At 34.2% G+C, this 27309-nt stretch overlaps 1 protein-coding gene across 1 annotated transcript; it reads right to left on the minus strand.

Moving 5' to 3' along the window:
• Nucleotides 1-695: 695 nt before the first annotated feature.
• On the minus strand, nucleotides 696-27309 carry PRR27 (proline rich 27). The gene is given in 17 exon segments (XM_069540705.1): nucleotides 696-707; nucleotides 3347-3826; nucleotides 16472-16591; nucleotides 17471-17515; nucleotides 17604-17627; nucleotides 19092-19118; nucleotides 19504-19527; nucleotides 20528-20560; nucleotides 21060-21096; nucleotides 21098-21177; nucleotides 22762-22806; nucleotides 22904-22927; nucleotides 24460-24486; nucleotides 24878-24919; nucleotides 25003-25026; nucleotides 25792-25818; nucleotides 27259-27309. Coding segments are annotated over 17 exon segments (1122 nt in total).

Genomic DNA, 27309 nt, shown 5'->3' on the forward strand with positions numbered 1-27309 from the left:
CAGTAGAAGTTCTGATTTGGCTGACAGTCAAATAAAGCCTTGCCATTTTCCTGTCCAGTGAATGTTTATAACAGTAAAATTGGAACAGCTTTACAAAGGGATAAAGGAATAAGAGCTTGGAATGAGTGTAACCAATGAGCTAGTTGACCAGTGCCTTTCTTCCCAGGACAGTGTGTAATGACAAGTGGGGGGCAAGGCTGGTGCAGGGGAGGAGGTGGGGACAGGAGATTTGAGATCTAAATTGTCTCTTTGTTTATTTGTTTTCTAAAGCAGTGGTTCTCAGTGTGGGGTAAGAATGGCAGTTGAATAAATAACATAGAAAATGATCTGTGAGAACTTTAACAGTGGTTTCTTTCACCCATAACTCAACCCTTTTCCCCCTATGGAAGTTTCTTCCCTATATTGACCTCTATTATTTTAGGATATTCAAGTCATAATCCATATGGATCAATGTCAGGAAGAACTGTCCAAAAGTTGCCTGAGTTTCTTACACAGGGTATGTGTTCCTAATTTCAGAGATCTTAGGCACAGACTGGCAGTACCTCTCCATACCCCACTTTCTGAATTTCATATAGTAAAAATATATTCAAAAGTGGGTTCAGAAGATGACATCTATATAATTCATCATTTTAAAATCTCATGATCATGTATGACTTACAGAAACAAATGCATGGTACTCTTTTCTCTTGAAAATTTCATTTCTTTACCTAAAAAACAAAACAAAACAAACAACAAAATGATAAAATGTACTTCATTTCCTAGTATTAGACCTATCTTTTCTGGGTAATCTTTATTCCTTAAGAAGTTGTGCCCTGGTGATTTCTTCATAACTCATATTTAGAATACTCTAAGCCATCAGACTTAGCTTTTGGAAACAAAGAACTAGTCAAATTACTCAATGAAGGTCCTTTATAAATTCCTTTGGCTACAGGAAACAGTCTAAGATATTTAGCAGTGTTTTCAAGGCCCTTTTTTATCAATTTCTTTTTATCCATACTTTCTTAAATTTCTCTCTACCTTCGTGTGAGTCATGAAGAACTACAAGTATGTATATACTGGTAGAAGGAGAGTGTTTTGTGTCAAAGAAACCTACTGAAGAAACATGTTAATGTGTGGAGTATTGGAGAATAATGATGGCTCTTCAGACTTCTCTGGAGCAGTTCCAAGCAACCATTTAACTTGATTCTCATCCCTATCAGAACAAGGGAACAAGAAGAAAAGTTGGTACCCCCTTCTAGGAAACAACTACTAGGAGTATTCAATTAGTAACAATATACTTTAGAAATTATTCACTGTTGGGTTTAAGCTCTCATTTGTTTTCAGCCTGTGCCCAGGGTTCAGAGTATCTTTGAAGTACTTTGGAATCCCACTTTCCCCTTTATAAAATAGGCACATTTACTAAAACTTGGGGACAAAGTGCTTCTAAATATTTTTCAAAAAATCATTGTTTTAAAAAAGTTCAGAGAACTATTCTTTAGGTCAATATGAGTAAGAGAAACTGCCTGAAACAAATTTTAAAAATAACAAAAATATGAGAAGCAACAGTTTCTCAAGATCTAAACATCAAGTTATGAAGGACACCAATCCCTAAGAGACAGGAAGCAAAGGAGATGAACCCTATGATTGTCCTATCTTACTGCCTGGATTGTTTCCAGGACTTAGTGAAGGGAGATGGACCTGGGTGCCCAGGAAGACCAAGATAGCTGAAATTCACAGGGCAGAGAATCTGAAGGAAAACGGGGGACAAAGACATAGATACAAAGATCTAAAAAGGTTAGCCTATGTCCATAGCAGCATTATTTACAATAGCCAAGATATGGAAACAATACACATGTCCATCAATAGATGAATGGATAAAGATGTGAAAGATATACATATACACACACACAATTGAATATTACTCAGGCATAATCAAGAATGAAATTCTCCCATCTGCAACAACGTGAATGGATGTAGGAGTATTATGCTTAGTGAAATAAGTCAGACAGAGAAAGACAAATACTCTATGTTATCACTTATATATGGGATCTAAAAATTAAAAAAATATATATAACAAAACAGAAAAAGACTTACAATTATAGAGAACAAACTAGTGGTTATCAATGGGGAGAAGGAAGCTAGGAGGGACAAGATAGGTGTATGGGATTAGGAGATATAAACTCCTATGTATAAAATAGATAAGCAACAAAAATATATTGTACAGCACAGGGAAATATAGCCACTGTTTTGTAATAACTCTTTTTTTCTTTCAACTTTTTTTTCTTATTAGTTATCTATTTTATACATATTAGTGTATATGGAGTATAATCTATAAAAATATCAAATCACTATGATGTATACCTAAAACTAATATATCGTAAATCAACTATACTTTAATATAAATAAATTAAATAATAAATAAATAAATATGTTATCCTAAGGCTTTCAACCAAGTATATATTATTCACATGAAGATACTACCTCAGGTCAGGTAAAGAACCACCTGAAACGACAAAATGGAACAATATCTAGTGCTCGCACAGAGCAGGAAAAAGTTTTTGATCACACAAGCCAGAGTAAAAAAAGCTCAGATTTCACAGGGCACTCAGAATAGCTTGATCTCTGCAATGGGAAAAATTAGCCTTAGATCAAAATGTTTCTCTGTTCCTGTTTACTAAATGTGAAAATCACAGTAACCTAATGGTATCCTAAAATAAAACTTTCTCCTAATGTCAGAAACAAGGCAGGGCTGTCCATCTAATCCTTTTTATTGAATATTGCAATTTAAGCCAGTACAGTATTCAATATATAATTGGATATAAATAAATGGCATCAAGTTTGGAAATTAAAATGTTCATCAGCAAATAAATGGGTAAAAATTTATGATACATCCATGTAATCTAATACTACTTTCCAAAAAAATAAAAAAACTGAACTATTGATATGCATAACTACATGGATAAATCTCAAAATAATTGTGCTGAGTGAAAGAAACCAGACACAAAAAAGTATATACAGTATGATTCTACCTATATAAAATTCTGGAAAATGCAAACCAATCTGTACTGACAGAAAATAGATCAAGGACAGGAAAAAAGGGGAGGGTGGGAATATTAAAAAAAAAACAGGAGGAACCTTCTGGCTGTGGTGGATATATTCATTATCCTGGTGATTTTTTTCATGGGTGTGTATATATATGTCAAAACTTACCAAAGTATACACTTTCAATATTGGTATGACATTGTGTCTCAGTAAAGCTGTACAAAATATTTCAGCTGATACAGTATATATTTGCTTGTGGAGAGACTGTTTCTTTCCTGCTCCTACACCTCTCATGCATCACAGGAGTAAGACTGAGGCAACCCACCTGGTCAAGAGAAATAGAGGACTGAGGTCCTGGGGCAGCTGCTGCAATTTCTGCTTCATCAGGCTCTGTCACAGCAGGTGGCTCAGTCTCTGGGATAGAAGATGGGTTTGTAGTAGGTGGGGCAAGAGACTTAAGTACATATGGATCGGCTGCAGTAGGTGCAGCTGTATCAGGTGGGAAATAAGGTCCCATAGGTCTTTTTGAGGGAGGAAGAAGGCGGAAAGCCCAAGGAGGGGGCGGATGATGGGACAACCAAGAAGGTATGGGAAAACTAGAAATGTGGTAGAGGAGGGCTCCAGGAGCAGTGAGAACCCAGGGATATGAGGGTACCCCGGCATCACGGTCAGGATTCTCAGGGTAATTGGAGAACTTATTCCTTGTAGGATAGACAGGAGGAGTGAAATCACTGTCTGGTATGGGATAAGGAATATTCAGAGTTGGGTTAACTGGGTAAGGACTGTCAGGATTGCCGCTGTAATCCTAAACGAGAGCAAAGAAGTCAGTTAAAGTTATTACCTCTATCTTATCGCTACATTACTTATGTTATGACTGTGATGATGTACAATGAGTAAAGGTTATTTTTTAAAGAATTCCAATTTAGTCTCATTCTCAAGGCTAATGTGCTTGCATCACTTACAAAATAAGAACTAATCATTTCTGAAGAAAATGGAATAAACTTCAATGTAAAAGGAAATATTTTGTGTGTCAGTGAACTGGAGTGTTATAAACTAAACAATATGCCAGCTAGGCCAGGACAACAATAGAAGAAAAGAAGATGCACAGTGTAGGATCAGTCCTTCCAAGCCTCTTTATCTGCACAGCACGCCTAGCTGGATGCCTTCAGGACCCGCTGAGTCTCTAAAGTGCCCCCAAGGGTGCATTCACTTAGTTATACCTTTTCTAGCTGTCCTTCTGAATTCCTCCCACCCTTCCTCAAAGCTTCTACTCCTTCAAGGCTAGGCATCTTAAATTGTTATTAAGAAGGAAAGCAGACTGGATGTGGATGATGACTGTTGGCTTTTTTTTTTTCCAATTGAGATATAATTGGCTATGGTTAACAATACCATATTGTGTGTTTAACAGTTGCTAAGAGAGCAGATCTTAAAAATTCTCATCATGAGAAAAAAGTGTAACTATACGTGGTGATGGATGTTAACTAATTGTGATGATCATTTCACAATATGTACTATGGGCTTTTCATATTTAATTTTCCCGATAGTGTTTTAAATGAGAAAATTCTAAATATTACTAATGCGTTTACTATTACATTTCACATGATTATTTTTTGGTAGAAGGACCTCCTCATTTTCCTTTAATTTCTCTAGCTTTGTCTATTACATGTATGTAAAACTGTCAGGGAGCTCCAAGGTCACAACATTATGTAAGAATTTATAGAAAATTAAGACATTTCTTAGTCTCACACACATGAAGTTTTATTTCCTATTATAACTTTGTCAGTTTTCTGAGCAAATTTGGTATGCATTTGTTTATATATTAAGACTCTAGATTCTTTGATTCATTGCATAGCCCAATTATAATCCAAGAAAGTAAAAATTTATATAACATAAATATCATTTAAAATATAATAAGCCATATTTAATATTTCTTATCATATGTTTATTTTAATGGTAACTGGTTGATGGAGCTATTTTCTTTTCATGTATTCCAAGTTAACCTGTCAGTAACATGCACTATTGATAAACATAGACCCAATTTTCATATTTGTTGGAAATTACTGCCTTTTTTTAATCAGCAATACATTTCTATGATATAAAACTTTATTTATATAATTTTCATTTAAAAGTATTTACCTAATGAAGTGGCAGTGAAATTGGGCAGGATATCAATATGAATAAAAAATTACAATATGTGTGAATATAAATATGCTCATCCTTATAGATGCATTTTTAAATGAGACCATCACAGCAAGAAAAGATAACATGTTATGAAATTATTTAGCTTTTCATGGAAAAACTTAATAATACTGAATTATTTAATGTTATTAGACAGAAAATGCTATTTTAAAAAGAAAATTAATAATATAAAATATATTTCTTAAAATATATTTATATTTCTTAAAATATAAACAAATATAGATATATTTTACCTCTCCACTGGATGAGACAAAATTCTAAAACAACAAAGAAAACAAAGTTGGTTTTAAGTTTCAGACCCCTGAAAAAAATCTTTCTTTAGATCTCTACTGGCATTCAGAGTGACTATAACTGCCAAAACTCTGTGAGTAATGTAGAATTTTCTTTCTTAAGCAATATAGTTGTTTACCTTGCTTACCTATGACTGTGTAGACCCAGTCCTGTTATTCTAAATACCTTATTACAAAGTAGATCGGCAATGACTGATTTTAATGTCCTACTGGTTCCAGTGTTTCTACACTCTCTTTAAATTTTCTTGTTCATAACTGTTTACAAATACTTAGGTACAGGGAACCAAGTGTTTTGATTAATTCTTTGGCTAGTGACTTATTTACACCAGATATTTACATTAGATCATCATTTAGGTTTATCACAAAATCCCTAGGGACTAAACAAGGCTTTGCAATATAACTTCTCAATGAATATAGATTTTTCCTCAGTAGCTTTGGGATATTTTGTTTTTCTTGATAGATTTTCAAGAATTAAAAAAAGAAAAAGAGTGCCTCCTCTGTGCTGTCCACGTGCTAGATCTTAGGTATTGGAAAGAACAGACAAGGTTTCTTTGCTTGTGTTTGGGTTACTGTTTCCCAGCTATCAAGCTTCTTCATTAAAATTTAATATTGTGTATCATATTCTTTCCAATTTTAGGTTGGTTTCCTGAATTACTGAGAGAAAATATTTGCTCCTGGATCATATTGTCACCTGAAGGTATGATGCATAATACACAAGTGATAGATGTTCCAGAGTGTTCACAGAGACAAATGTCAATGATTCATACTGTGACCAGAGAGCCCTAGATTCTTATGATTAAAATCTTAACTCATATAAGAAATTCAAAGTAGTATCTCATTGTTTTCATTTAAAAAATTATTTTCAAAACCTTTCTACTTCTTCTCCATATATCTAATGGTATTTGGTTCAAACTGCACACATCCAGATCATATCTCTTGGCCTTTCCTTGCTAGATTGTCATGTTTATCTACTGCATGCTTGTGGATAGATACCAGTATCATTTTCTTAGCATGCTCCTGTCATCAGAATTGAGGCAAAAATGACAAAGAACTAAAAAAATTCTAATATATGTCAAGTGATGAATGTTTTAGTGTCCTGCGTCATGATAATTTATGAGTATTTGCTGCACAGAAGTCATTTAGCACTTTGGGACATACTCCTCCTGCTGGTAATTCCTAGGTCACGCTTTCTTCTGCTCTAATCTTTAATACAGGCAAAGCCTTCCCAGATTAATCTCTTAGTTTGCTGAAGTAAACTTAGTACAATATTGTCATAAAATTTCATAGAGGCATGAGGAGGAAACCTGGGTATAGCAAAAATTTTATCACACTCTAAAGGGAGTACACTTACTTAATGCTTCTGCTCATTTAAAAGAAATAAAGACCTTACAGTAAATATGTTTAACACAAATATATTTATACTCCACAAATATTTTTCTATCAAATAAGAAGAGATTAATAGCATTAATATTTTAACAGCAATAGTTGTCACAAAATTGCCTTGTAAAAAATCAGAGAGTTTTAAAATGTAAAATATACTTTAAGGTAAAAACAAATACATTTATACACAGATGAAAAAAAAGTTTTACCTCATCAATGAAGTAGAAACACTTCTAAAACAAAAGGAAAAATATTAATTGACTATGGTTATTCATTTGAAAACATCTGTACCCAGATTTTATTACTGAAGAATTTGTACAACTGTATTATTAATATAGTTAATTTCTTCTTGAAATATAAATCGCTAGTATAAATTAGTTGTTTATTATTGTTATCATCATTATATTTTTTTAACATAGACCATTGTCTCAGGAAATTTTATATTGGCTGATAGATTTCGGTTTGTAATTTTCTACATGTACATAAATCTTACCATCTGAAAAATCATTCAGTCTTTTTCATATATCTTGTTTTGCTGTTCTCTTTCACCTTTCAGGTTTTGTTTGCATTTGTGTTTGTGTTTGTCTGTATGTATGTGGTTCATAGCCACCTCTTAACAGTTGCAGAATGAACATATGTCCAGTTGTTTTCCAGTTAAGTTTCAATATCTTTTATGAATTTCTCACAGATTATACAACAGAGTATGAGATAAGAATGACAAGATAGTGTAGGAAACTCATCATTTACTATTTTAACAATTAGAGTTTAAGTCAGGTGATTTTAGGAGATTGGAAAATATCTTGAAATTTTCACAGGGTGATAATTAGTAGTATCAGTCAATAATCTGATAATAATAGTTAATAATATCAAGTAGCATTTGAGCTCCTACTATATCATAGGTGCTCTGTTAAGTACTTTACATAATTATCATATTTAATCTTCAAAGCCATCCTATGGAGTAGATGTCATAATTTTCTCTTTTTCCAAAAGAGGATATTTAGCTCACTTGTTGGCTAGGATTAAGAATTTTCCATCAGCTATTTCTTACATTAGAGGCTCATCTATTTATAATACACTGGTAGTCATTATGTCCATTTACTTTAACTCCATCAAGTATTCCTTGTGACTCTACATAAATACCTCCAGCAGTGGGACTTCACTGCCAGAGGAAGCCAAATCCAGTTTTCTATAATTTGAAGACATAACCAGTGAAGATCATCTTCATGGAATTCTGGTTCCCTTTAATTTTATCTTTCTCCAGCCCACTGCATTTCTGAATTCACTTCTTCTCCTTGCTGTTTATTCATTTTCAGATTACACAACTTTTTAAATTCAGATTTTTAAAAATTTCTTTTGAAAAGTTTGGCACAGCAAACCACATGTCCATTAACATATCTCTCTGCTGCATCATTATCAACACTATAATAATTTATACCATTAACACGAATCCCTGTCTATAATTACTTGATGGGTATATTATTGCTGTAATTTAAAAAGTCCATTTGCTCACCCTTGCAGAAGCGACACACACAATGCAGGCCCAAAATAAAAGCTTCATTTTGATTGACCCTATGAACATTAATATTATAAATTGGTTGTTTCAGAAAATATACAATGTATTTTGTACTTCTCTTCTAGAGAGTGACAAAAGAATGTATGGCTTTATTAGTCTGACTAGGAAGACCCTTCACATAAAATCTGGTCCCGCTATTTAACTATTGTCAGCATTACCTAACATAAATGACATCAAAGCCCAAACTATGTTTTTTGGCAGATGTCTTTCAACAACTAATTGGCTTCTGGCTAAACTTCCTTAAGTGGAAGTCACCTCATTTACTTACCTAGGGATACACTTTGCAATTAATTTGTCTTGGAGGGCTTACCAGGAAATAAAATTGCTTAAAAGTAGCCATTCTATGGGTGCTTTATTGAGATTTTCTTTTTATAGCTTCACTGGGAGATTGGTATCACCTACTGGGAAACATTTCAGGTCCTAAAGGTGTTTTCACCATGTGCTATGACATAAAAATTTAGGAGCTATGATAAATGCTATGCTCCAGCTTAATCTATTGTAATAAAATATTAGGTCTGAAATATATGGAATATATGGAATTCATCCAAATAGCAGATAATGTTTTAACACTGGGGACTCAAGTGAAGCTCTGCTTACATGTTAGCCCTAATATTGCTTATATTTTAACTTGGGAAGCTAACCATATAGAGAGAGTTTCAGAAGTCAATTGGGTATGTCTGTCTAATATTGGGGGACAGAAATTTAGAGCTGAAGTTATCTAGATAATTAGGAGTTGATTTTATCAGCTGATTGTTATGTGGCAATTAAAATGTTTAAAGTGGATAACATATTTTGGAAAAAATATGTTGAATTTGAAAAGAAGTGGCTGAGGTCAGAGCCCTAGAGAACATCAATGTTTGTGCAGGAGAAAGAAAAGAAGTCCTGCAAAATACCTATAAAAAGTAGCTAGATAAAGACTGTTATAAGAATTACCAGGGGGCTTCCCTGGTGGCGCAGTGGTTGAGAGTCCGCCTGCCAATGCAGAGAATGCCGATGCCTGCCGCCTGCCGATGCACCGGGTTCGTGCCCCCATCTGGGAAGATCCCACATGTCGCAGAGTGGCTGGGCCCGTGAGCCATGACTGCTGAGCCTGCGTGTCCGGAGCCTGTGCTCCACAACGGAAAAATTACCAGGAAGTAAATATCAACAGGTCCAAATAGAATGATGCCCCTAGGGACAACTTATTCTTCTTCTACTAAAATTTCCTCATCTGCAAGTTATAATATTAATAGCTATTAGAAATATAAGAGTACCAGTACCATACTGTCTTGATTACTGTAGCTTTGTAGTATAGTCTGAAGTCAGGATAGAAAGCCCAGAGATAAACCCACGCACATATTGTCACCTTATCTTTGATAAAGGAGGCAGGAATGTACAGTGGAAAAAGGACAGCTCATCAATAAGTGGTTCTGGGAAAACTGGACATGTATATGTAAAAGGTACATGTAAAAGTATGAGATTAGATAACTCCCTAACACCATACACAAAAATAAGCTCAAAATGGATTAAAGACCTAAATATAAGGCCAGAAGCTATCAAACTCTTAGAGGAAAACATAGGCAGAACACTCCATGACATAAATCACAGCAAGATCCTTTTTGACCCACATCCTAGAGAAATGGAAATAAAAACAAAAATAAACAAATGGGACCTAATGAAACTTAAAGGCTTTTGCACAGCAAAGGAAACCATAAACAAGACCAAAAGACAACCCCCAGAATGGGAGAAAATATTTGCAAATGAAGCAACTGACAAAGGATTAATTTCCAAAATTTACAAGCAGCTCATGTAGCTCAATAACAAAAAAACAAACAACCCAATCCAAAAATGGGCAGAAGACCTAAATAGACATTTCTCCAAAGAAGATATACAGACTGCCAACAAACATATGAAAGAATGCTCAACATCATTAATCATTAGAGAAATGCAAATCAAAACTACAATGAGATATCATCTCACACCAGTCAGAATGGCCATCATCAAAAAATCTAGAAACAATAAATGCTGGAAAGGGTGTGGAGAAGAGGGAACACTCTTGCACTGCTGGTGGGAGAACAGTATGGAGGTTCCTTAAAAAACTACAAATAGAACTACCATATAACCCAGCAATCTCACTACTGGGCATATAATTCAAAAAGAGTCATATACCAAAATGTTCATTGCAGCTCTATTTACAATAACCTGGAGATGGAAACAACCTAAGTGCCCATCACCAGATGAATGGATAAAGAAGATGTGGCACATATATACAATGGAATATTACTCAGCCATAAAAAGAAACGAAATTGAGCTATTTGTAATGAGGTGGATAGACCTAGAGTCTGTCATACAGAGTGAAGTAAGTCAGAAAGAGAAAGACAAGTACCGTATGCTAACACATATATATGGAATTTAAGAAAAAAAAATGTCATGAAGAACCTAGGGGTAAGACAGGAATAAAGACACAGACCTACTAGAGAACGGACTTGAGTATATGGGGAGGGGGAAGGGTGAGCTGCGACAAAGCGAGAGGCATGGACATATATACACTACCAAAGGTAAGGTAGATAGCTAGTGGGAAGCAGCCGCATAGCACAGGGAGATCAGCTCGGTGCTTTGTGACCGCCTGGAGGAGTGGGATAGGGAGGGTGGGAGGGAGGGAGATGCAAGAGGGAAGAGATATGGGAACATATGTACATGTATAACTGATTCACTTTGTTATAAAGCAGAAACTAACACACCATTGTAAAGCAATTATACCCCAATAAAGATGTTAAAAAATATATATATATTTAAATGTATTGAGCACAATAATTTTAATGACCCTTATATGTACACTAAAGGCCGCACATAACACATAAAAAACCTTTACTGGATCGTAAATGTGGCCTATATTAAATTAATATGGCAGAAGTAATAAACATTAATCTATTCTAAAAAAAAAGAAATATGAGTAATATTAATAATTGTAAGGATAATTGAGACAAATATATAAATTACCCTGCACATAGCTGTTCAAATTGTTTTAGATATGATAATCATCATTATTACTTTGCCCCACTGAACATCATTGAAAAGGATAGATTACAGAGGAAATTTTTTTTTTTTTTTTGTGGTACGCGGGCCTCTCGCTGTTGTGGTCTCTCCCATTTCGGAGCACAGGCTCTGGACGCGCAGGCTCTAGACGCACAGGCTCACCGGCCATGGCTCACGGGCCCAGCCGCTCCGTGGCATGTGGTATCCTCCAGGACCGGGGCACGATCCCGTGTCCCCTCCATCGGCAGGTGGACTCTCAACCACTGCGCCACCAGGAAAGCCCACAGAGTAAATTTTAAAAAGCACCAAAAGAGCTGTTAGCTTTGAACTAGAGGAAGATCACCACATCCCTTGAGACTTGAAGGAGACAGTTAAAGTTACGTTCAGAGTTAGATCAAGTTATTGAAGTGTCATACTAGGGAGGTGGATAGTGTTTAGGCTTGATGGACAAAATACTTGTCAATAAAGTAGAAAGGCAAATATTTTTCCAGTGAGATTTTTTCCAGAGAGTGTTGAAGAAGGCTGCTAACTCTAATGCCAACAAGACAAAGTTTGATAAGTAGTCTTTGGTGACCAACAATGTTAAAAAACAAACTTACTTTAGTGCTCAGCTCCTTGCATGGAGTGGCAATAGAAATTTAGTTCCTGGTTGGGTGTTTTCCAGTAGGATTAAGTACAGAGGTGCAAAGAGTTACATGAGTTATCAAGATGATATTTTAAAAAATCAAGGGTGAATTCTGAGCTGTGCAAGAAAGGAAGTGAGGCGAATAAGAAATAGAGAAAATGGAATGTAATAAGAGTGTTAAGGGATGGAGTGTTCTACGAAGACAAAGATAAAAGGGATGGAGTGTTCTACGAAGGCAAAGAAAAATTATCTTAGCTTCTACCTCTTACCCTTTCAAAATATATGGCATATGTTACCTCCTTCTGAAAAACACTTCAGTGTCAGCTTGAATAAGAAGCGAGCCTAAGAGGGCTTGGACAGAATGGAATACAATGAGAGGGTTAAAGGATTGGAGTATTCTACCGTGTCTAAGAAAAAGTCTCCAATTTTCAAATCTTTTCATCAAAGGTACATATCATGTACCTTCACTCCCCTGTGAAAACTTTCACTCCCCTGTGAAAACTCCTCCAATGTCTTCCCATCATAAGCAGATGCTTAACACAAATTTCTAAGCTCAAATAATTTTCATCTTTATCCCTTCCTCCTAAATCCACTTTCCTTTATCTTTCCCTATCCCTTTGTCTTCTTGGACGTGTCACCCCCTTAGAGTTTTCCCTTACATTCCATGCATGAATCCAGTTATTTGCTTTTCCTGTTTCTCCATTTGTTGATACCATTAATGCGGGGCCTTGGAAGGTTTATGTTCTCTATGCCTGACTCCCTACTTTAGTGTGACAATGTGACCCGGGAGAGGAGGATTGAGGGATCTGGTGAAGATTTGGGATTAATGCTGTGGCAGATTATGAGCACAAATAAATCAAAAATTGGTAAAACAATGGTTGAATAGTACTGTAAACCTAGCTGTGTTTGGAGAATATAATTTGTAGTGTTCAAGGTTATCCATTATGAGAAGTAAAATTGCATTACCCAGAAAGTGTACAGTTATTTTGGTGGTAATCAAGCTGGTTTAAAGTGATTGTTAAAGGACTGTTTATATTATCATCCATAGCCTAGTGGGCCAGTATGAACAATGGAAATGATGATTACACACCAAAGAATGCACTTGAAATTTTATTTTCAGAGGAAAAGAAATGTAGTTCTGCAACTCAGAAAGAGTAGGGAAAGGATTTTAAATAATCATCAGCTAAGTTTTATGAAACCACCATACAAACCCAGTATATTCAACATGAACTAAAGGAAGAATATAAATAATTCAGGAAATATTCTGCACAGTCGTCCTTTCCCTCAACATTTCTGTCTTATTAGTGGGCCTCTCCAAACATGTTGGTAGTATGAAGTGAAGTGGTAGATAAAAAAATGTAGAAGATAGATTTTCCAGGCAAGCCTAAAAAGAAAAAGATAATACTATATTATCTATTAGATTTATATTCAAGAAACAATGTATGCTTGTATACAGAACACACACCCATCCATCCTATTCTAGCAGAATGTTGTTATTTATAATGATTATTAGTTAATATATTTTAGTGTCCAACATGATACCTAGCACATAGTAGGTTTTTGTTTGTTTGTTTGTTTGTTTGTTTTTGCGGTACGCGGGCCTCTCACTGTTGTGGCCTCTCCCGTTGCGGAGCACAGGCTCCGGACGCGCAGGCTCAGCGGCCATGGCTCATGGGCCCAGCCACTCCGCGACATGTGGGATCTTCCCGGACCAGGGCACGAACCCGTGTCCCCTGCATCGGCAGGTGGACTGACAACCACTGAGCCACCAGGGAAGCCCCATAGTAAGGTTTTAATAACTATTTGTGGAGCAATTTAATGAATGAGTGAAAATTGATAGCCAGGTTCTTCAATCCTGCATATAAAAGTAATATTTATATTTATTCATTAAGTGGTAAATATTTACATTTTTAGCCAATTTTGAAGGAAAATTTATTCTTATTTTCTAAATAGTTTATTAGACATAAAATGCTTTCTACATTTAAGACCCTTTTATCTAATTGAAATCTAGGTTTTAGGAAAAAAAATCATTATGCAAAATGACCTTGGGTTGATACTTTAAGAAATTGCTTAAAATTATTAAAATCTTTAAAATCTATGTGCATTTTTTTGTTTCTCTATTTCTTTTGTAATTTTTCTGCCAATTCAATACCTTTTGACTTTGTTTTTTCTCTGCCATTGCTTTGCTTAGTCTAGTTCTAATTATCTGAAAGACTTAGTTTATGACTTAAGTCTGATGCATCACGACGTTTTTGTACTACCAGCTACTTCTCATGCCTCTAATTTAGCATCTGGCACCTCATATTGCCATTCCTGTATCTTTGTCTAGAATAGAGCTTAATGAGGATAAGTTTGGTACCTTATTTCTGTCTCCCTCATGTCTCTCACAGTATAGAATACGTGATCAGCTTTTTAAAAGTGTAAAATAAATGTATAAATAACTATAGCAATGGAAATATTGCTATTTATAAAATACAGCTGTGATTTCAGCTCTTATTCACAATAGTTATTATTTTTCTCACATAAAATCATTTTTTGAAGTTGTCTGATCCCTTTTCATCATTTGGAGAGCCAAAATGACATGACAAAGCAAATCATGTTTGTGACAATGTACTTAAAGCCAAAAAATCCCCTAGGTGGACTTTAGGTGTAGTTTGGCATCAGTAGTTGTGTGTTGGAGTCCTAGAGCTGGAAATCTGTGTTAGAGTCTTGGCTCTTCCACTTTTGCAGGGTGATTATGAACAAGTTTTTTTAACTTCCATGGGCCTCAGTTTCCTTATCTCAAATTGGCTGATAATATTAACCACCTCCTTGGTTTTTTGTGAATATGAAATTTTTTGATATAGGCAAAGGGCTTAGAATTGTGACTAGCATTGTAAGGCCTCAATAAATTACTACCACTGTTATTACTCATTTCTCTGAAACCTACTTTGTCTCATTGCAGGACATATAAAAGGAACAAGAAGATAACTTGAGTGGGACAGAATTCCAAGATTGGAGATGACCTATATACTGCAAGGACAACGTAAGAAAAAGAAAAGGTGGCTGCACAAAAAAGGAACACTGATGTTTATTCGTTTCCTTAGCCCTTCATCATGGCTTTAAAGCAATGGTTAAAATGTCAAAGAGAGACACTAAGAAAAGTAGATTTTGTGTATTTAAAACAGTGGTGATTTTTCCAGAGAAAATAATGCAGAGAATTTGTTTTAAACTAGCTTGTGTAGGAAAACTCTCTTCCACCAAACTGAAATTCTGAGTCTGAACTCAAAGGTGATAAGTTAACATCCCTGTGACCATTAAGCTTGTGACAATTTCCACCCAGAGCTGTTGCTTCTGGCTGAATGTGTTATCAGCTATAGAGAAACTTTCCTATAATTTATTTTCAAAATATTTATAAAATGCATGCAAATACACAGATCACTTACATTTGTGAATCAAAAAGGTGTAAGCAAAATTTAAAATATTTCATAAACCAAGTATGACTTAATTAAAGTTGAAACTCTATTAACATTATGCATTCTTCACACAAAAATCCTCTTTATTGTTTAAATTATAAGCCTAAAGATACTTACCATAATCAAGTGGAAGCAGTTAATTCAAGAATCTTAAAGGTATCTCTTTAAAAGAGAAAGGAATAATATATTTTAGCTATGTGCTTATAATAAAAAACAAAAAGAATATTTACCACCCCATGGAAATATTTAGAGCATCATTTTGGCATCTCATATTCAAACTACAGATGCTAAATTCTTATTTTCTCTAATCATGGGACAGATATCTTTAAATGCTACATGTATATCTAATAAATTAAATCATATTTTAAAAATCCTGAAAAAATGAAGTGACTTGACCAAAGTCAAAAGCTTATTTATGTCAGGGCTTCTGATTCCAATCCTATATTTTTATGTTAAACGGTCAGTTCTCTGGGTGCAATTTCCTGCTCTCCCACTTATTCCTAATGTTTAAAAAGTTTCCTAAGTCACATTTTAAAAAAAATGAAATAAAGGAGAAATGTTAATTAGAACTTTGTCAGGCTACTTTTTGGAATTTCAGATACTTTTGTGAAATGGAAGTCATATTCCTTATGCTGACCCACCTTGAAAAATTGCTGTAGGAATAAACTGAAATATTATAAGCAAACACTTAAGAAATTTAAATCCAATGTAAACACAATTTATCATTATAATTATTTCTGCTTATTGTAACTATATTGGTACTATACGATTAATTTAATTTCCAGCCTAGAATTTTTACTTAATTTTGTTTCAGCTTCTACTTGAGAGCTTGTTGGAATTTAATTTCCCTATCTTATTTTTACTATAAAAGATAACTCGGTTTTTAAAATTAAAAATAAAAGGGAGAACTCACCAGATAGGGGATAACATTTGTCTTAACGTGATTCCACGGCTTCATAGTTTTCTGATACTGAGAAATAGTCTTGAGATACTGGGACCAGGTTAATTTCTGATAATATTGGTTGATTTTGTCCTAGAAAAAAATATAATTTTTCCGTTATCCAATGCGTCAGAGCACTCTTGGACATAACCAAATAAACTAAAGCTTTATTTATTTGGATAAATTCTAAATGATACCAAACAGACTTAAGCAAAGGAGAGGTTATTCATATAAAATTAACTCTATGCTTACATTCATAAAATAAACTGTAGGATTAAGAATATTCTTTGGTTATTTCAGACCCCAATGCCAAAATGCTTAAGCAGAAAAAAAAGAGAAAAGAAAAAAAAGGTGTGTGTAAGAAGGCAAGGGGATAATTTCTTAATTTACTAAATAAGTGTCTCAGATTGTGGCTTCTTTTCCATGTCTCGTGGAAACATCCTTGTCCTGAGAGTCATATAGAATGTGTGATTTATCTTAGAAGAATCTGTGACACTGAGTCAATTGTTAATCTCTGAGTGTCACTTACCTTGTAGAAGTAAATGAATTAATATAGAGAGAGCACTTGGTATAGTGCCTGTCACCTATTAATAAATATCCCTCTCCTCTGTGTTGTAGTTTGAACCATCTATATAGGTCCAACTATAGATTATTATAGAGATTAAAATTGGAATTAAACACAGTGACATCTGCCTTCAGGATAATTTCCTGTTTTTACAAAATGAAAAATCAATGGGTTTTTAGAATAACTGGGGAATAATGGTTGGGTGGATACATGGCAATGATCCAATTAGTACAGTGGGAGAATGTTTTTGTAATAGTTTTGACAAAGTATAGGGAAGACTTTTATAGAAATTAGACTGTATTAAAAATAGCATTTTTTTGTTTTTATTTTTTATTTTTTGAGAGGATCGCAGTTCAGTGTCCAAGCTGAGACTGGTTGTGCTACAAAGGCTTGCATGGAAAATTTACCAGAAATTTTAGGCGATTCTTTCCTTCTTCAGTCAATGTAGTTTTCTGTTAATAATAAAAATAAACTGCGATAAATACAAAAGAAAATATGGGATAATATGTAATTAGTTTTGTTTGAATGGAAATTACTTACCTTAGTGAGTACTTCGGTTGATTCCTTAGGGAAAGAAAATGAGGATCAGCTTTACTTAGAGAGCTCACGAGTAATTTTGTCTATAACATTATAGTAGAAAACTAGAGCTGATTATTTTAATAATTCAAGGCAAAACCACTGTTACCAAAAAACAAAGTACTACTTTATAGGAATGTATTATGGATTTAATGAGTTTAAATATTCATTATCAGAGCATTCTCTGTGTCCATATGATATTTGACTGAAAATATGTTTTGAATTTTCCATTTACCTATATTGTTCATATAATGTCAAATTCTCATGGAGTATATGCAGATGCAAAGGTGGGGAGAGAGAGAGAGAGAGAGAGAGAGAAAGGAGAAAAACTAAAACTAATCAGGCTGTTGAGGTATGTGGCAGAGCCTGCATGCCCTTTCTGGGAAGATCATTGTTTTCTTTTTTTTAGTGCCTGGGTACCCCCAATTTGAGAGAAAGGGTAAAGAATGCTTCCTCCTTCAGTGAAGATGAAGATGTTGGGCTGTGCCTCAGGCCACAAGACTGTGGGCCACAATCCATGCTCTCCAAAACTTCCTCTCCCAGGAAGTTTTCCCATTGTGCTTACACATTTGGCTCATTGTAACACAGCAAGTGTTCTTGAACCTGTGATTTACACAACTCATAACCCAATCCAGTATTCAACCCTTTAAACAGTGAGAGAGACTCAGGGTAGAACTATGGTGAAGGCAATTGACAGGATGTTGATTTGGCTTTGGCTTATTTTAAAAATTACTATTACCAATTAACCAGAGTCCAGTTGAACATTATCAAAAGCATGGGGTAAAACAGCTACTCTTGGCTATGTATCTTCGTCATTTCAGACCTCTAAAATGACTCTGTGTATATTTCTTACACATGTTTTTCTTTATGTCTACTGGCTATTTTGATGTGGCTCTGTTAAAAAATTATCAATACCTAATTTACTTAAAATAATTAACAGCAGAAAAGTACAGTATTTCTTAATAAACTAATTGTTTTATATTAAAAGTACCATTCTCCTCACTATATGAGCTACTAGAAGATTCCTTGAGAAATAAAAATGTAATCAAAATCTGGGGACCAGGATGATTGAATCCTTAGCAGTATATTTTTGATATTTGTGGAATTAAAGATATTTCTCATATTACAAAAAGGATATTAGTATGAAAGGTAAAAAAGAAAAAGTAAAATTTCCAGTTCAAAAAATAGTAAAAGTTTGATTAAAAAAAAGAAAGAGGCAGTGGAACCATATAAAACTTATGTGGAAAGTCTGGCTTACATGGAAGGATTAATTGAAAGAATTCAGGGCAACTGAGAGAAACACATTAAAAGGTGGAGAGAAATTATATTTTTAAGTAACTTACAAATATAACTCTATTTTATTAAAAGCAGAACATTTCAGATAGACCTAACTATTCATATTAGTTTTTGAAAATATGAATTAAATAGTTTCATATAGAAATAATACCTTACCATATCAACAGTCTTCTTTGAATTTTCCTTAAAAAAATTTAAAAAAGAATTAAACATTTTATTCTCACTGTATTGGTTATACATAATTTCATCTTGAATATATGCAGAAAACCCCTCTTTTATAAAGAAGAATAATTAATTTTATTTTTATTGTTTTTTCAATCGCTGTTGTATCCCAAAGATCTAAGATCATGTAAGGACATAATACTTGCTAAATACATATTTCTTAAGTGAGTGATGAATGACATATCTCATCAATGAACCAATAAATATATAAATATATTTTATCTGACTGAATGCATAGCCACATTGTTTCCCGCTTATATTTATGCAAAATAAGTAATACTTTATAACCATAACAAACTAAAAAGTAATTTCTTAACTATATTTAATATAAGTGGTTTTGACTTACTTCCTGAGAGGAGCTGACAGATTCCTTAAAAAAAATTGAAATGATGCATTTAATCTTACTCGTAAAATTATTTCTCTTTTCTGAACTTTTTCATTCATTATTAAGTAGGAATAAAACTAGGCAATTTCTTGGACTTCCCTGGAGGTGCAGAGGTTGAGAGTCCGCCTGCCGATGCAGGGGACACGGGTTCGTGCCCCAGTCCGGGGAGATCCCACATGCCGCGGAGCGGCTGGGCTCGTGAGCCATGGCCGCTGAGCCTGCGTGTCTGGAGCCTGTGCTCCGCAACGGGAGAGGCCACAACAGTGAGAGGCCCGTGTACCACAAAAAAAAAAAAGAAAAAAAAAAAAAACTAGGCAATTTCTTGTGTAACGTGAAAATGTATTTAATCATGTGTGATATGCTGGAAGACGTTTGGATAACAGCACTTTGTATGGATCTGGATGAATTAGAGTTCTTATTTCAGAATGATACATTGGATTCCTCCCACTCTGTTTATAAAATGTAATATCTACACCATGTCTTCTGGTGTGATAGCAATATTAATGGTGACATTTAAAAAAGAAGTAGTGTTAACATTTTTGGCAAGGTCTACTAGCACAGATCTAATCTTTGTATCCTTGGATGTGTACACTTTTGTTCTGCCTTTCCCAGATTTTTCTTTGAGATCTGAAGATCCGATTTTCCTATATTATGTAAATCTAGATTTATTGCTTAAAAACTACATCAAAAACTGTCTAGTACAGTGTATAATAAGTGTATAATATCTTTTTTTTTTTTGGTATGCGGGCCTCTCACTGTTGTGGCCTCTCCCTTTGCGGAGCACAGGCTCCGGACACACAGGCTCAGCGGTCATGGCTCATGGGCCCAGCTGCTCCACGGCATGTGGGATCTTCCCGGACCGGGGCACGAACCCGCGTCCCCTGCATCGGCAGGCAGACTCTCAACCGCTGCACCACCAGGGAAGCCCTAGTGTATAATATCTTGCTAGTTACCAGGGTATTGACTTTGTAGGAAAATGCCTTACCTCACTGGTAGAGAGCTGCTGTGTGCTTTGTAACCAAAAAAAGGGTCAGGAAAACTTTTGTTATTTATTCCTCATATGAGAAAAAGTTCCTTAAGACAGACTGTTTTATGAAACAAAATGGTAGACAGTACTTGGAACTTGGGCAAGTTACTTCACTTTCTCATATTTTCTTAATAATACAATATTTTTGTTACATGAAATTAATGATTACTATCCCCTCATATATTAGAGACTTGTTTGAGGAGCCAAGCAAAATGATGTAGGAACATACACTTAGAACAATTCAAATTAAATTTCTTATTTGTCACTATGGTTACTATTGTTATTTGTTACTACATTTGGGCTATTTTTTGTTTGCTATTTAATTTCTGAACTACAAGATTTTATTTGCATTTGTTCTGCTTTCTCAGTTACAACTCATTGGGACATTTTGTCTCTAGCTATTTTACATATATTTATCCTGATCTCATCCCTCACCAAAAACAAAAAGAAAAACAAACAAGCAAACAACAAACAAAAAAGCAGCACTCACCACAGTGGGAATAAAGGGCTCAGCACTTCTCTTGAACCCATGGGTTCATAAGAGTTGCACCTTGATATAGAGCCTGGATATATTGGGGGAACTTCTGATAAAACTGACTTATTTTGCTCTAGAGAGAAAGAAAATTATCGATATTTACTCCAATGCTGAATTTCCTCCTTGTGTCAAAAGCAGATTTTGGAAGAACCAAGTTACTTAGAACTTTATTGAATTAGATTATTTATAAATGGTGGCAAATTTACCTAACAAGAATAATTTAGTAACATAACATTTATTGTAACTGTTCCTACATTTATAATAAATTGCAAAATTAAAGAAATTGTCTGATTATTAAGGCCTCCAGAACAATATCTATGTGGAAAAAACAAAGGTATGTATAAGAAAGGAAAGGAACATTTCTTGAATTAGAAGGTAAGTGTCTGTCATTTTCTTTTCCATGTATGTAAGAAGTCTGGTCTTTGGAGTCAGATAGAACTGAACTTTAATTCCCTTAATCCTGGGTATTGGAATCCATGACCCTGCTCATATTGCTTAATTTATCTGAGCATTATTTACCATGTAGGATTATATTTGTTAAAATATATAGCAGTTTTCATAGTGCCTGCTATGTCTATCTATCTATATATCTTCTATCTATCTATCTATCAGGCTCAATAAATATTCTAGTAAATTCCAGAGCCTTTGATCTGACTCTGATGATTTTTTTAGAGACTAAATATAAAGCCACAGTGGCATCTTCACTCAGGAGAATTTTAATTTCATAGAGATTTGAAAATAAATGGGCATGTAGAATGTCAACTGGTCTTTAGAATTGCCTGGGAATAATTATTGGATGAATTCAGAATTACCTTAAAAGAGTGGTACAAAAGGAAAATGCTACTAGAAGCATTTTGATAAAGTTAAGAATGGTCTTTCTAGCAGTCAGAATTTCCTAAAAAGAGAGGTCTTATCTGGGGAGTCCCAATTTTTAAGTATTCAAAGAAAGACTGCTTCTGTTCTAAAGGTTTTAGCAGGTATGTCTGCTCTGTGTAGGGATATGATAACAATAATTGTTACCTTCTTTTTAGATGCACCTAACTACTGTGCTCCAAGTAATTTTTTGCGTAATTGAAATACATATCATCTAATGTAATTCCTCAGGGTCAATATAACTATCTTCATTTTTAGTTGAGGAAACTGTAGCTTGGAGAGGTTAAGTAATGATTTGTGAAGTTGTGGTTGGAATACAAGTTGCTAACTCCAAAGCAGGTGCTCTTTCCTTGTGCACACAGCAAGCTTCTCTAATCCGCAGAGGATGGGTTACATGACCTCCTATATATGGCTTGGAAACCTTTACACTTGCGATGTCTTTCTATGACACTGTTGTCAAAGAAAAGTTGAGTGGACAAAAATGTGACACCTCAACTACACTGGTATCTCACTCACACCATTTAAACTTGAAACACATTTTCTAAAGTTTGTAATTCCTTCAAAATCAGTTGGATAATTGCTCAACACTCATTTTTCTTAAACTATAAATCCACAAGTTTGATAAGATAATAGCTGGAAATTAAAGTAACAAAAAATATATTACTTACTATAAATTGGGGGTAAATAACTCATTGGGATGGAATGAGTTGTGTGAACATTTGGGAGAAGAAACAGCAATACTATCATGGTTTACTTGAAATTATAATTTGTACGAGAAATTTACCAGTTGTTTCAGGTATTGCTTATCTTCCACAGTAACCTTAACTTTCTGTTAAGAAAACAAAAGCACTTGCTATAAAAATACACAAAAAGAAAACAGGGCTGGGTGATATGAATTCCATTTTATTTGAATGAAAATTACTTACCTCCCTGGGAACTTCAGCAGGTTCCTTAGGGGAAGAAAAGAAGAATTAACTTAACTTGCATGATTTAGCCTTAAAGTTGTACTAGGGTAGAAGGGGCAGTTACTTAAATATATTTATGGCCCAAGCTACTATTACTGAGAAATTATGTTATTTATTACAGATTAAATAAATTACTGAGAGCCCTCACTCTATGTCAAATTAATAACATGTGACTGAAAGTATGTTTCATTTTAAAGTTTTCATCAATTCTATGTTATTCATACAATATCAGATGCCTAGGGAGTGTAGACAGGTGACAAAAATATTACAAAGTAGGACTAGTGAGGTGTGTGACAAACTAAATCCTGCAAACCCTTTCTACAGGACACAATTGTTATTTATGAGAGGCCGCTATTGGCTCTCCGTTTGAGACAGACCTGAAGCTTAGAGAAACCGTAAAGCAGACTTCCTAGACACTAAGTAGGAAGTCTTCAGGCTATGCCTCAGGACACAAAGCTCCGGGCCATGGCTATGCTTCTTCCTTTCCAGACACTTTTTCCCACTGTGCTCATTGCTTGGATATTTCTACCACAGCATGTCTTTATTATACTAGTGACCATTCCCTCTTTCACCCCCGCTTAAACAAGAGGTTCTCAAATTTTAAAGTGCATAAGCATGCCCAGGCGATGCTGATGCTGCTAGTTGAAAGGTAGCGCTTTGAGAAACACTGCCCTACGCAATATTAAGAGGTTTTTCAGGCTAAAACTACACTGAAGGTGAATGATAGGTTCTTGATTTGACACTGGCTTGATTTAAAATGTACTTTCCTCTGGAGTCAGATACCTGATATGTCTGTCAAAGAGCACCAATATACATTGTAAGAGTTTTGTATGAATTATAATAGAATTTTCTATTTGGTGATAAACATACAACCAGTGGTATTTATCATTGTTTATTGCATTTATTGTTGTATCTCCAGAGACTATCATATTTATTATTGTACTCCTAGAGGCTAAGGTAGTGTTGGGGACATAGTTCTTGTTGAATAAATGCTTTGTCAAGGGAATGAATGGATGCACAAGATAATTTTAGGCAAGGCATGGATAAGCTTTTCTTTCTCATTGTAATAGTCCTTACTTATTTTATTATGTATTAGGAAAAATAAATCATTAACCCAACTAACATGCCTTTGGAAGTAAATATATATTGTTTCTGTGATACACAAATTGATTGAGTCAATTTTAAGAAAATATTGCAATAGAAAAATAATTTTAAAAAGAAGAAAATAAGTTTGAGACCTCAAGAATGAAAACCATTAAAAGACAAGTTCTTCATTCCTCATAGAATCTGGGAATGAAATGTATTAGTTGATTCATGGGAAGATATATTTTCTTCATTTGAATTAGTCATAGAATTAAGAGAAGATGGTATACTTTTGGTCTCATTCTTTAAAGATAATCTTGGTTTTCAAATTTGATTGACTTGAAATATATTTTCCAAATCCAGGTTAATTTCAATGTGGTTCTAATACTATATTTTACTTCACATTGTACTACTGATGTGAAATCAATATATACCTCACAGGATGTGGAACAAATGTTCTCCTAAAAGAAAACAAAACCAAAAGGATATAGCATTTACTGAAATCCAGGGTAATATTCTTGAGCATAAAGTGATAGCAAAGAAAATATAATTTTTTGAACAAAAGGGTACAGAATTAAGGAAGAAAAGTAAAGGTGATGAACTTTTAACAAGAAATTCTTTCTAAGATATTCTGCTTTAAAATTGTGGCTCAAAAATGGCTCACAAGTCTTTTCCTGGAATTCTTTTCATATTAGTCCATAGCATTTTGGCAAAACAATGAAAACATCACCATTTTCACAATCATAATTAAAAATAATAATCTTTTTGGCTGAATGAGAAAGTGACCCATGTTTGAGAGAAAAAGCAGTCTCATCAATCGAAGATTAACAGACTAAAGTAATCAGGATGTACCTTGCTAGGATGAAGGACCACATTCTTTCCCTGCTTATATTTCTACGAACTAAATAAATTTATTTTATAACTTTGATTAAAAAAAGAAAGTTAAAATATATTTAATTTAAGAATTTAGGACTTACTTCCTGGGACATGTTGATAGATTCCTTAGAAAGAGAAAGACAATATTACTTATTTACCTAAATTAAATTCATTCTAGCTTAATACAATATCAATCTACAACCATTATCCATTGGGTAGATAACATATTAGTTTTTACCTGAATTACACAACAAAGTTAGCCAAAGTTTCACTCCCTCTACATAATTATTATATTTCAGATAACTAACTAATTTCGCATTGTGCTTTGGTTTATGAATAACTGAATCAAAATCTCTCCCAAATATCAGCCACAGGGAAGAAAGAAAATATTTCCCCTGTACAATTTCCAATGTTCTTTTTTTTATTGTTATCATGTTTTGTCTTTTTAAAAGAGATTAAATACATCACAAGAAAACAAGAAAATGCTTAGGTGACCTTGAAGTTGTCTGTGGGCATCTGTTATGGCCAGGAAGTCATTTGGAAAGTAGCATTTAACATAGTTCCAGAAAAGCTTGAGTCCTCATTGCAGAAACATAGAATGGATTCCTGTCATTGTACTCACAAAATGTTCATCACGACTTGTGAACAAACATCATTAATATTGAGAGGTCTTCAGAAAAAATGCACAAATCTAATCTTGGTGATTTGAATGTGTAGATTTCTTGGTCTTTACTCCTCCATATCTACTTTTTTCTTATGACATCACTTCTAATTGTCTCTGACTGTAGTTCTAGACTCACTTGTGAAAAAATATTTTAAGGACAAGAGTTTAGGACATATTATGTTTTTACTAAGTGAAAGGATTTTATGTTGACACCAAAGTGTCTTACCTCACTGGAGGAGACATGTTCCATCTCCTATAAAAGAAACAAAAACAAATACAAGTTTCAGTTTTATGGTAGATTTTAAATGCCAAGCTATCTCACTATTTTTATTTTGTTTTGTTTTTATTGTTCTTGTTTTGATGGCAAGAGACTTTTAGAAATTTGTTTCTGGAAATGTGTAGTGTTTAGTTGATTTTTTTATTATTATTGTAATATTCTATGCTCTAATATTAATAAGCAAATCATTCTGTACTTCAAATGAATCCTTTTTATAGCTTAATGTATTTATTGCTTTTAGGAAGTGTTGGGTTCTTAGTTTTTCAGTATTTGATATTAATCATGTCACATTTTAAAATATAATATGATGTATGTGCAGATGTGCTACAGAATCTTAAAATATTATAATACCATCACATTTTGTTTTATTTCATTTATGTTAATTGATAGATTTAATTAATCTTAAGGAAAATACTGACAATTACTGATTTAGAGAGAAAAGGAGAAGAGTAGTTAAGACTAGGAGATTATAAACAGAAGAAAGAAACAATGAAGCTTGGTGTAAAATTGATCACTGAAGCATTATTACTATGTTTTTCTGTTTGCCTAACTAGAATTCTTACTCTGGCTATGCTCTTGGATTGGCTGTAAACTTAATAACAAAAACCTTTCAAGATTGATATGTGAGATATGGAAATGCAAAGGAGGCAAAGAACTCTGGTTACCTTGATGATATAGTGCATTTGTAGGGAGTGAGACACTGGGTATGAGAGAGGGATTGGCAGCACAGGCTGCAGGGTAAGGGAAAAACTGAGTTACTCCTGAGGAAGTTAATAGATTGTGTGCCTGTGTATTCGAAGCACTTCACATGAAGAATCTAGTCCTTCTTTGTCATCATGTGATATGAATATTATTATTACATTCTCACTAGAAGAATAAGATGCTTTGAGAAGTTAAGGGATGACTTTGTGTTAGGTTATTTGGCAAGTGATTTTCAAAGTTAGCACTCTTCAACACCTGCTTGTTTCCTGTCTAAGAATCATATCTGCTGAGGTACTGTAGTCAAGAATGACGGAATTCTGACATGTGCTTGAGAGATGGTTTGGGAATCTACATTTTACCTGTCGCTCTCCCGAACTTTGAACGATGTCCGTGTTATGGTTTAATATGTTTCTAACTTTTAGGAAGTGGTTCTTGGAGTGAAAATAGTTCCCCAGTAAATTCAAACAGATATGGAAGAAAGTGTATGCCTTTTAACCTAAGACTAAAATCTTTCCAACCCTACAAGGAGAACACTTTATAAAAAGTATTTTTGTCCACCTTGATATCTTGTGTAAGGTGAGGCCAACGCCATCTTTGATTATAGGTTTTAAACGTCACACTTCCTTGCTGCCTACCCCTGCCGTTGTCTGCATAAAAGATTCACTATTCTTATATTCAGGTAATAGATACTCATAAATATCTTATTATACTTACATGCTTTGCAAGAGCAACAGCCAAAAGGCAGGTAAAAAGGAAGAACTTCAT

The sequence above is a fragment of the Delphinus delphis genome, chromosome 5 (genome assembly GCF_949987515.2).
Source record: "Delphinus delphis chromosome 5, mDelDel1.2, whole genome shotgun sequence".
Taxonomy (NCBI): domain Eukaryota; kingdom Metazoa; phylum Chordata; class Mammalia; order Artiodactyla; family Delphinidae; genus Delphinus; species Delphinus delphis.